Source organism: Solanum lycopersicum, chromosome 3, assembly GCF_036512215.1.
Source record: "Solanum lycopersicum chromosome 3, SLM_r2.1".
NCBI lineage: Eukaryota > Viridiplantae > Streptophyta > Magnoliopsida > Solanales > Solanaceae > Solanum > Solanum lycopersicum.
In genome coordinates this window covers 58,431,123-58,442,740 of record NC_090802.1, presented here as the reverse complement: position 1 = coordinate 58,442,740, position 11,618 = coordinate 58,431,123, and the positions used below count along the sequence as shown (strand labels likewise).

Below are 11,618 nucleotides of genomic sequence, written 5' to 3'. Positions count from 1 at the left end.
GTGACAATTTTAAAACAAGCAAAGGGCTTAACAGCGATTAAATTACTTTCATTTTGCGTTATTATCCCATTCGTCCTTTTACTACTTTCATTTTGCGTTATTATCCCATTCGTCCTTTTACTTCCATTGCGCTCTATTTCTTACTCTCCGGCGTATTCGAGCCACCGACAACTCCACCGGGATCATCAGCGGCCACTGTCTTCCTCCTGTTTCGTGATCTTTAACGGTAAGTCCCTCTCTTCCTCCTCAAACCCTAATTTTCGAGCTATACCCAGGCTAAATGCTCTTACACTGTCACGACCCATCGTCAATGCACCGGTCTAAATCCACCGTCATTGGCTTCTTCCACCGCATTTTATATTTCCATATCCATGTTAATCGATACGCGACCAATTGTGGCTCCGAATCTTATCTACTGTCATTTCAACAATGTGTGTCACTATTTGTATTGTTGTATTTGTGTTATCTGCTTTGCTTGTTTCACTGTTGTCTTCTAACTATGCTACTTTGTTTTTTTTTGCAGAGTTTTCTTCTAAGGAAACTAGTGGCTTCTAGTTAATTGGGAGGATCACTCTTCTGGTCAGCTGTGCTCTGAAGCAGTACGCGGTTGTTGTAAGTTGTGCTACTTCACTGTGATTATTGAGATTGCAACTTGATTTTTTTTCCAGATTCTAATATGTTTAAAGAGAGATTGAACTAGTTGGAGGATAGTACTTCAATGCAAATCTGTTACAAGTATGTTTGATGCAGTATGTAACGTTGATAGATCTAAAGCAGAACCATAACAAATGTGGATCCTCTTAATATCCAGTTTGTTTAAAATGTTAAGAAAGTCAACTAATCGTATTGGCAAGATACATTTTCCAATATCCTTTACGGTAATAAATAGAAGCTTGGCAGAATACTGCTCTTTATTTTATGCTTTGCTAAGTGAATATGGGAGGACACCTTTACTGAGTGTACTGAATTTTCTGTCAATGACTAATATTGCCTAGTTAGGTTAGAAATGAAGTGCCGTCCTCACTGAAGTAGCATTGAACTGAGGGCCTGTTTGGATGTGCTTATAAAAAGTTTACTCGTAAGTTGAAAGTCATAAGTAGGTGGTTACTACTTTTGACTTAGTTTTAAAAAAATTGGCCTAAAAGTAGATGCTTAAAAGCACTTTATAATCTTTCCAAACACTTCAAAATTGTAAACTACTTAAAAGTCAAAAGCACCTAAAAATAAGTTAATTCAAACTGGCACTGAGTGCCGTAGGCTTAGTTCGTTTGGTTTTGAGCCTGACCAATTTACTTATTTACGCATTAGAGAAACTCATACCTTGAATTTTTTTTCCTAATATGTCCTTATTTAATTCTATAAAAATTCTAGTACTACTAAGTTGTAATGCATGCTTTTTGGAACCAGAAAATACATTTATTATACTTGGAGAGTTGCATAATCTTTTAAGTTAAGGGTAAAATTATAACTATCCTATGGTAATAATTGGTGCCTTAATATGTGTGTCACTTCTAAAGTGGACAACTAAATAGGGACAGAGGGAGTATCAGGGAGAAGAATTGGAGAGGGCCACTAAGTTGTGACTCTCTTCGCTTTAATTTGTTTGTCTGATTTTGACTTGACACGGAGTTTAAAAAAGTAAAAGAACTTCTGAATTTTGTGATCTTAAACGATATGTAGAATGTACCAAATACCTTTTAATATTGTGGTTTTAAAAATCTTATGTGGAAAGTTAGAATAAAGGAGTTGCCAAAAAGGAAAGAAGCATTCTTCTTGAAGTGGACTAAAAAGGAAAGAAAGACAAACAAATTGAAACGGAAGGAGCATTATTTTAATAAATTTGATTTTTATGACTATGATGATTGAAGGTGATATAGAAAGAGGTAGATTTAAAATCACACGGAGAAGAAATTGTCTCAAAAATCCTACAATTTCGCAGTATCAATATGGAATGTAACTTAGATTAAAACACAACAGAATAAAGGATCTGTATAGATGATACCATCAGTGTCCATGAGGAGCTTCTTTAGTATGATTAAGGACTGTATGTCTGTGTAAGGATATGTATGAAATTCAAAGAACCTATAGTTTTATCGAGCTCCTAATTTGCCTTAATGACAAATTATTTAATGTAAAATGAAATGTGCCTAAAGAGAAGAATGCATTAAGAGGAGTCATACAGTTGGTCCCGACCAGTTCAAAATGGTTGATGCACATGACCAAAATGATTGTTGGTGAATGCTCTGGCATATGACTTTTTCTGTATAAAGCAGCAGGCGTAGGTTCTGCATGCTTGCTTGTAAAAAAAAAATACTACTTTTTCATAAAATGTAAAAGATAATATTCTAAGAAAATATGTATTTTTGTTATTTTTTTTAGATATAAATGTCAAATGATGTGGAAAATCCTAAAGATGGAGATGCTAGGAAGTCTCCGGATGCTTCTTCACCACCACCCAGTCTACAATTGACTTGGTACGATGGTTTACTTCAGCAAGCATCAGTTTATGGAATAGCTGCTGGGTACTGTCTATCAGCATCATTACTTTCCATCATTAACAAGTGGGCCGTCATGAAATTTCCTTACCCAGGGGCACTAACTGCGCTGCAGTATTTCACAAGTGCAGCTGGAGTTCTCATGTGCGGGTGGCTCAAGGTTCTAGAACATGATAAGCTTGATCTTAAAACAATGTGGCGGTTTCTGCCAGCTTCAATTATATTTTATCTCTCTCTTTTTACGAACAGTGAACTTCTCCTCCATGCCAATGTTGACACTTTTATTGTCTTCAGATCAGCTGTCCCCATCTTTGTTGCAATAGGAGAGACCCTCTACTTGCACCAACCATGGCCAGCTATTAAAACATGGGCGTCTCTGGGTACAATCTTTGCTGGTAGTGTGCTCTATGTCACTACTGATTACCAGTTCACACTTACAGCTTATAGCTGGGCAGTGGCGTACTTAGTGAGCATGTCCATTGATTTTGTTTATATCAAGCATGTCGTAATGACAATTGGCTTAAACACGTGGGGACTCGTGTTATACAACAATCTTGAGGCTTTGATGCTTTTTCCTATTGAGCTGCTTATAATGGGCGAACTGAAAAAAATAAAGCATGAAATTCAGGATGAGTCAGATTGGTACAGTTTTCAAGTGGTGTTACCCGTAGCCCTGTCGTGTTTGTTTGGTTTAGCTATCTCTTTCTTTGGATTTTCTTGCCGTAGAACAATATCTGCGACTGGCTTTACTGTTCTTGGCATAGTGAACAAACTATTGACAGTGGTGATAAATCTAGTTATCTGGGATAAGCACTCGACTCTTGTTGGAACAGTGGGACTCTTGATCTGCATGCTTGGTGGTGTTATGTACCAGCAATCCACGAGCAACAAGCCTAAGGCTGTGAACGATGTAAATCCACAAGCAGCTGATGAGGAGCAAGAAAAACTTCTTGAAATGCAAAGTAGCATACAGAGTGCTGAGAATGAGAAGCAAGCTACACAATCTGAAGATGAGAAGCAATAACATATTCTTGGGAAGAGTTCCCTTTTCATTGTTGTATGTCAAAGATATTGTTGAAATTCAATTATACACATTGTCAAAAACCCAGTGCTGTCTTAACTGCCAGATTGGGTATGTAGTCAGCTGCTAGTTACTTGGAGCGAATTCCATGAGGAAAAAGGATAGTGGATCGTTACATTGTATTCATGGGTATGAAGTCAGCTACCTTCAATTTTGCAGAAGTACGTGATAAGTTTATCTTCTGTAGTTTTGATTCGTATTCAGCTATAACTGATAGTAGTAAGGTTTCTCCTCCCAATTCGAACAGCAGGTGATGATGGATAAGTATTTGTTTAATGCATTTGTTCGACATGGTGGTGACAGACTATTTGGACTCCTGTACCCAAACCAGTGCCATGCTTCTTCCCAGTAATTTGTGTTACACACTAGATGAATATATCTTCTTCAAGTATGGTTAGTAAAGTCATGTACATGCTAGAAGTCCTCTTGAATGGGAATTAGCATGTAAATAGTTCTAATGTAGACAACTTTTTATTCATATGTGACTGTAAGGATGGACATATCCTAATAGTCTGTCACAATGTACAAATGCTTTACACAATTATTTCGCTATTTTGAATTGTTTTAAAATTTAGTTGACATGCCCAAAGCGAATCCAACTATTTACTGAAATCAAAAGTTTAGTATACCATTATGCAGAACACGTAACACGTCCAATTTCATTCAAGAAGATGTTGTAATGAGCCCTTTAGAATTGCTCCATGAACACATTTTTTTTTAAAGAAACGTTAATTGCAATGGCACAATGATAGTATTACAAAATTGAATTCATCCTTCCCCTGCAGATTAAGGAAACTGAAACCTCCAAATCATATCTCGTTGGGACATTATTCTGTCAACCAAAGCTGTTGAGCTGGTGTCCAGGAGCTAAGTTCACCTTCTTTAAACCAAAGAGCTGCAGAAAGGAAATGAACAGAGATATTACATCAATTCCCTTTCTGTTTTCAATTCAATCAGCACAAAAATCTTAAATTAGAAAGCACAAGAACTACTTAATCATTTCAATCGAAAACATCCTAGTTATAGATGGGTCTCAGCTTCTTCTCAACACAAATTAACTCCTCAGTCATCTTACTTTAGCAACAGACAGCAGTTGTGAACAAGATCTCTCACTTCTTCAAAGTCATCATAGAGAGAGCTTGTTTAGAATTTAACTTAAGTAGGTTGGTGGTGGATGTACAAAAAAGCATCTATACGAGGAATGAATAGGCAAGCACATACTGCATATTTTGCAGTCTGTTTAAGCTCTACGTCTCAAAAGGTGACGTCTCTTTAGGTATCCCATTTTGATTGTGTTATAACTTATAAACAATAAGATAGATAACTTCATTTCTGGTCTTTCCTCATGATTACCCTATCAAACTTTCAAAGGGAAGTGAAGACAAAGGCACATTATAGCAAAACAGAGATAAAAGAGAGATTTAGGCAGTGAACTGGAGAATCATATCTCAGTAAAACAATGTTCTTCACCTCCATTTGCTCACATGACGAGTTAAATATATACAGGAGGACCATTGCAACACTTAATAGTACATTTTTGAAGTACAAAACCAAGAAAGTATCATTCCTGAATAGAAAAAGCATCTATGTAAAAACATCCAATGACAATCAGAAAATTGGGGGTGATAACTCCAAAGTGAAGGCAGAGTGCAGCATTATCATCTTTTAACATTATTGTGAGCTTGTTTCTAGTCAAATAAGTATCCAGGCAAAATTAATGGGAGTAAATAGGAGGTCAGCGTCTGAACGAAATAAGGTTCCATATTTTACTTATCCTCAAAGATAAGGAAACTGAAGCCGTTACTTTCAGACATGTAATGACTCTCTCAGGCAAACAAACATAGTGCTGAAACCAGATTAAGCGATTCTATAAGCCAAACAATCTCTGGGAAACTATTTTACCTATCTCACGCTTGCCATTCTCAGGGCTATCACTTCCATGTACCACATTTCTGCAAACAGATTGTCATGGAAATCAAGTAAGTGCTTGGCAATATTCAAAAGTTGGAAGTACAATGACAGTGTACTTATTGAACCACAAAGAGTAAACTAAACAGTAAACACTAATATCTGTTGTACCAACCTTCCAGTTTGAACAGCAAGATCTCCTCTGATTGTACCTGGCTCGGCATTAAGAGGATTAGTGGCTCCTATAAGCTTGCGAGCAGATGCTACAACACCAATACCCTCCCAGGCCTTTCCAGAGATGAAAGAAATTAGGAAGCTCGGCAGAATGTCAAAGACATATATAGGGTAAAACTCATTGGACTTCCATATAACTTGGTTTCAACTAGTGAATGATGGAAATGGGCTAAATGGAAAGAATCCTACCATACAGACAACAGGACCAGAGGTAATGTAATCGATCAGCTTGGGGAAGAATGATTTGGATTGCAGGTCCTTGTAATGTTCCTGTCACAATTAACAACTTCTGAGCAACTTTAGCCAAAACTACAAGATTCACAGGAAAGTGAAACTATAATTAGACTCGAGAAACGATTCAGAACATTAACATAGTGATAGGATTCCCTTTTTTTGATCGACAAAACAAACATAACAATAAAAAAAAGTAGATCAAAAATAGAAAAATCGATACAATCTTAATTGTCAGACCATCCATTAGCCACTGCTTTACAAGGATTTATCTGGATGTAAAGATCCTACTTCTAAGTATTAGATCATGTATCTTTGCTTCCCATTAGATTCATGCTTCTTTTCATTTCCCATTAGTCCAAAATACGTGAAAATGTGACATGAAATTTTGTTAAACATTAAACTTTAAATCCAGATGCATTATCAAATCTTGAAATAATCTCTCCAACCTATCAAATCTTAGAATTTCAAGCCTTAAATGGTAGGGAGGTAAAAGAGGTTTCGCGAGAACGTGAGTGTTTGCGTTGGGGTGGGGATGGATTAGGGCATGAGTAGAACTGTAGAAATGTCAACTAATTGAATTTTCTTTTGTGTTATTCACATCGAAACTCAGCTCCAGAAGAAACAAACCTCAGCCAATTCTTTGGGGCATTGAAAAAGCTTCAATCCAGTTAGCTTAAACCCCTTTTTCTCAAATCTTGAAATAATCTCTCCAACCTATCATAATTAAACAAGAACATTAAACAAAGAGCTAAGAATAATGGGCTTTGTCTTCATAAACAAAGAAGAATATGCTGAAGAGCGTACAAGTCCTCTTTGAACACCATCAGGCTTAATCATAATATATGTCTCCTCCACTTCCTCCTGAAACAAACAAATTGACCCCAAAATACAATTGGGTAAGCAAAAATTCAACTAAAATACAGCATTACGTACAGATTAGAAGGGATATTAACATACCATGGAAGCAACCAAGTGGGGAAGGAATATACGAGCTGTATGGTTCCTTTTGGAGCCATGGTGGCCCGATTGGGTACTCGCGAAAAGATGAAACGCAGGTTGAAATGCAGCTAAATTATGGTGTTTCTTGATGGGGTTAAGGATAACCCTGCAAGAGGGTGCGCAGGATAAGCTACTGGTTTTGGAAGAAAGTGAAGAAGAAGAAGAAGAAACACAAGGACTTGCTCTTACAATGCAAAGACTCTCCATTTTTCTCTCTCATTTTCGCCTCAGGTTCCTCTATGACACTAAATTGATGACACTCCTAAAAACTGAATTGCCTAAATTACCCTCCTTGCCTACCTTTATTTTTCGGAAAATTTTAGAGATCTCCCCTCAAGTTTTGCTTCGTTTCATGTTTTGAGTTTAATTTATTTATATAGCAATGTATATTGTGGTATGAATGAGATTCGTTCATCTTAATCAAAGAAATCTGAATTAATCAGGTCAGTGAATATCGAATACCAAATGATTAATAGTCTTAATTTAGTAACATCCAATAAATGAAAACATGTAGGCTTCAATCTCGAATTGACTCAATAATATAAAAAGCTTGGTTAAACACGACTAAGTAATAGAGTTCAGGTTGAATTAATAGAACTTCAAATGTATATATATGCAGTGGAACAATATAATGTCTTCTCTTTATGTACAATCCCTGTAATTTGTAAATATGAAGTACTAATAAAAACATGTACATTTTTGATAGACAACTGGGGATTCTGTCTTCTTTGGGATTGTGGGAAGGAAAAATAGGATCAAAAAAATGAAAGAAATGTCAAAGCTATACACCAAATATATGCAAAATGAAAATGTTTGCCTAACTTTATTCATCACAAACTCCATCTGAAAAAGATATCAGATGTTCTTATTGTTGAACTCCACATTGAAAATAGGCACACTAAAATGACATTGTTGTTGAAGATGATCATATAATTGATCAGCATTTCCAGCAAGAGGCAGCCACGATAGGCTTCGATTTCCATCCAAGAACCAAGCAGCCTTTCTCTTCTGTGATGGTGAATCCTTCATGTCCATTCACTTTCGCAAGCCACTGTTTGGCTTGTGACACCATCTTAATAGGCGCTGCTTGAAAACCTGCTCGGCTCATCCTCCTACGCCATTGGTCCACCCTCTCGTGCCTTTCCACTCTTGCTGGTCCCTCGCAGCTCACAATGTTCTTAATCTCCTCTGCAAAGTAAAACTGCTCTATCTTTGCACGCCTGGTGTCATACTTGGGCAGCATGACATCAAGGGAGTCGAAGATAGCAGAGTAATAATGCAGAGCTTCCATGAATCTCCCGAGAAAAAAGGGTCCGTTGTGACTCGAGTCTTGCTCCACAAGGACTAGAATCTTTGGAGAAAGTTCATGAACTACCTGCAGAACAGAGTTGAGTGCACCGCGGCTTTCCTTCACCACACAATGGAGCTGAAGAATGCTGTTAACCACGAGGACCTCGCCATCGTATACTTTGATGTCCTTTGGTTTAAGGTTTTCCAAGTTGCTTTCCACAGCTGAAAACTCCAAATTTATACCAAGGCTTCTTGCATAGTCCTCAAGCTCATCTCCAATAATTTGCAATTTCCCGATATTCTGTCCAACAGCAGTGATCCTAAGGCGGCGTGGGGGCTGTCCAGGGCGATTAGCAAGACTCTGAACAAGACGCCGCCATTGATGACCTTGAGGCAAACCAAGGCTCATTCCCAAATCAACCACATGAATGAAACTCTCTCCCTCAAAGGCTTCCAATATCAAGCAATTAGCCACAAAATGACCAAACTGAATATGTGGACATATCTCATAAAGCAACCTCAAAGCTTCTTCTTTTTTCTCCAAGGCAATGTCTGTTTTATTCATTGCAGGGGTAGCAACATAACCAACCGTACCAAGCGGCTGCACCAGAGCCAGCCTATCAGCCAACCCCTGCATGAAACAGGAGGCTACACGCTGGAAAGACGTCCCAAATACCAATGCACTAGCACGTAGCTCCGATAACAACACCGATGCACGAGACTTATCTCTACAAGCCACAGCTTCAGCACAAGTAATTAAAAGCTGTACTAACTTCATACCTTCCCCATTTTCCTCCTCCTGATTAATTATATCAGCTGCTGCCTCTTCAATAGCCTCAGCAGCAAGATACCTTTGGTTCAACGCCCAAACATGATCGCGAAAATGAATCCCTGGTTGCAATGACAAGCTATTCACACTATTACTACTACCAATTCTCGGTAAACTGCCACCACTGCTGCTGCTATCAGTACTGTAAAAAGTGGTATTGCTTCCAAAAGACTCACCAAGACTTGGGGTTCTCCTTAACCTCTTAAAACTCGCACTGTCATTAGATAAAGATGAAATGATCATGTTATTAGTAGGAGCATTTCTCTTCAAAACAGATGTGTAAGGATTAAGAGAATAAGACAGTTCTTTGTGATGAGTAAGATACAGGCCATTTTCCATAGGGTCATAACCAATTTGATCACCATTACAAGGCTCAAGTGATAGAAAAACATTAGCCATATCATGAATCATTCTTATTCTTCTCTTTATTAATTCAAGAAACTAAAGCTGCTTGAAAGAAAGACTAAACAGGTGAAGAGGGGGTTTCATATATACAAGTTTTCATGGGCGTTGTTTCTTGTGTCCATTGATAATTTCGATAAATTTTGTCCAAATGCTATTGGATGTTATGTAATAGTAATAACTAATTTAACTACTACTTAAGAAAGGACTTGACAGAGAGAGTTTGTCTGTGAAAAGAAATAGTATTAAATTAAACATAGAGCAACCAATTAGCTAGCTCCCATGGCCTTGGACTTTAAAAAATCTGGTTCTGAGCCTGATTTGGTGACTCTACAGTCTACATTCTTAAGTTCATGACGCAAACTGAACCTTAACCATCATCTTTTAAAATAACCAGAAATTAGTTCCCTGTGACCCGACATAAGTTCGGAATCAAGAGAGCACAGGTCCCTCCTCAACCCAGTGGCGGAGTTAGAAATTTTATTTTACTACCATGCTCTAAATCCCAGAGTGGGTTTGGAGAATGGGGAGGTTAGTATGTTCGCAGATCTAATACCTACCATCGAGAACATATAGACAAGATGGAAAGAAAGATGACAACAAAATAGCACAATCAAAGTAAAACTACTGAATCATATTATATGTTTACGATTTCAAAGCGTGATAGTTAGGATTTCACAATTTTTTTATTTATTTCGCAGCTAGGGTCCGATAGCTTTCTTGAGATGGATTTCAAAGTGGATATTCGTGGTTGTAAACATAATAAAATAAGAAAAAAAATTTACTAACCTATAACCACGGATACTCTAGCCGCGAAATGAGGGAGAAGGGATAAAATCGTTTGGAAAATAATGAAATAAGGGGGAAAAAGAGTAGATAAGATTTAGGGATATAGTCTATGTGGCGGTAGAACCCTATTGATGTGCAGTGTGACATCCACATGACATTTAATAACTTTCGTTAATAAGAAGGATACTTTGACCCAATAGTTTGATCGAAAGAGTAATTTTGAGTCGAAATATAGTTTAGGAGTAAATATTAGCTATTTCGGACAGTTTAAGGATAATTTTGACCCTTTTCCTTTTATTCTAAGGGGCAGTTGAACCTTATTGGCGTGCAATGTGACATCCACATGACATTGAGCAACTTTTGTTAATAAGAAGAACACTTTGACCCAATTGTTTGAAAGGAAGAGTAGCTTTAAGCTGAAATATAATTTAAGGGTAAATATGAGTTATTTCGGATAGTTTAACAATATTTTTGATCCTTTTCTGTTTAAAAAAAATTAGGTGATCATCCAAAAAAAAAAATTTGATTAATTACACTTTATTAAAAAATGTAACATGTTGGTTAAAATGTATTATCAGTACAAAAAATTATTTGTGTTTATGATTTAAATCCATTTTGTTTAAAAAATGATTTTTCCTGTTCTATGATATTTTATGTTCATGACATTATTTTAAAATAAACAAAGATACCAAACAAAAACCAGAATTTTGGTAGTCCACTATAATTGTATTTTATGAAAGCTATGCTAACTTTTTAATATTTGAAGTTTACGTACATCAGAAGAAAACTTTATACTTCTAAAAAAATATTTCACTCTGCTCAACTTGCTTAAAAACAAAGTCAAATATCTAAAAACGTAAATTGAGATAGAATCAATCCATAAAATTGGGGGGAAAAAATAGAGGAACTAAGTCAATTTATTAAACCTGTTCACCTTAATTTTGATCCGCAATTTTTTACGTTGTTTTTAGTAGTGGAAATTTGAAAAGTGAAAAAATAATAGTAACTCCAAACAACCAAAGCTAGTATAGTGGAGCAATTTTTGGGTTTAAACATCAAGTATTAAAATATTACCTTTTGCAAAACCAAATCTTATATTCTCTTTGCTAATTTTTTTTTTTTAGAGAATTATACATTTAAATATATTTTATTTATATTAGATAAACGGCACAAGATTAATATTGTTGCTCTCATTAAGAAGCTTCCAAGGTTGTGAATATTGATAGCAAATAGAACAAGGTAAAAATAGCCAAAAAGTGGAACATGTCAACTCCATTGTTTTACTTTTAATCGTCATGATAATAATTACTCCTATGGTTTCTTTTTCTTTTTATTAAAACAAGAAGAAAAAAAAGTC

At 36.3% G+C, this 11,618-nt stretch overlaps 3 protein-coding genes across 3 annotated transcripts; 1 reads left to right on the top strand and 2 right to left on the bottom strand.

The window, feature by feature from the left end:
- The first annotated feature begins 68 nt into the window (after nt 1-68).
- Nucleotides 69-3,978, top strand: LOC101244476 (GDP-mannose transporter GONST3-like). Its single transcript, XM_004236305.5, has 3 exons — nt 69-226; nt 524-612; nt 2,380-3,978. The coding sequence occupies exon 3, from the start codon at nt 2,386-2,388 to the stop codon at nt 3,517-3,519; it is 1,134 nt and encodes a 377-aa protein (XP_004236353.2). The 5' UTR covers nt 69-226; nt 524-612; nt 2,380-2,385; the 3' UTR covers nt 3,520-3,978.
- Nucleotides 3,979-4,185: 207 nt separating this feature from the next.
- Nucleotides 4,186-7,197, bottom strand: LOC101244761 (nucleoside diphosphate kinase 2, chloroplastic). Its single transcript, XM_004236306.5, has 7 exons — nt 6,910-7,197; nt 6,757-6,813; nt 6,580-6,666; nt 5,908-5,988; nt 5,660-5,772; nt 5,479-5,528; nt 4,186-4,471 (listed from the first exon to the last, which is right to left on the bottom strand). The coding sequence occupies exons 1-7, from the start codon at nt 7,156-7,158 to the stop codon at nt 4,404-4,406; spliced, it is 705 nt and encodes a 234-aa protein (XP_004236354.2). The 5' UTR covers nt 7,159-7,197; the 3' UTR covers nt 4,186-4,403.
- Nucleotides 7,198-7,575: 378 nt separating this feature from the next.
- Nucleotides 7,576-9,322, bottom strand: LOC101264916 (GRAS family protein RAD1-like). Its single transcript, XM_010320809.3, has one exon. It carries the CDS (start codon nt 9,311-9,313, stop codon nt 7,889-7,891), a length of 1,425 nt encoding a protein of 474 aa, XP_010319111.3. The 5' UTR covers nt 9,314-9,322; the 3' UTR covers nt 7,576-7,888.
- Between the last annotated feature and the right edge of the window lie 2,296 nt (nt 9,323-11,618).

Coding starts and splice junctions, on each gene's coding strand:
- LOC101244476 (XM_004236305.5), top strand. CDS start 2,386: ATGTCAAATGATGTGGAAAATCCTAAAGATGGAGATGCTAGGAAGTCT.
- LOC101244761 (XM_004236306.5), bottom strand. CDS start 7,158: ATGGAGAGTCTTTGCATTGTAAGAGCAAGTCCTTGTGTTTCTTCTTCT. Junction 5,989..6,579: donor GCCCCAAAGAATTGGCTGAG/GTTTGTTTCTTC, acceptor TAATTGTGACAG/GAACATTACAAGGACCTGCA. Junction 5,773..5,907: donor CTGGTCCTGTTGTCTGTATG/GTAGGATTCTTT, acceptor ATCTCTGGAAAG/GCCTGGGAGGGTATTGGTGT.
- LOC101264916 (XM_010320809.3), bottom strand. CDS start 9,313: ATGATCATTTCATCTTTATCTAATGACAGTGCGAGTTTTAAGAGGTTA.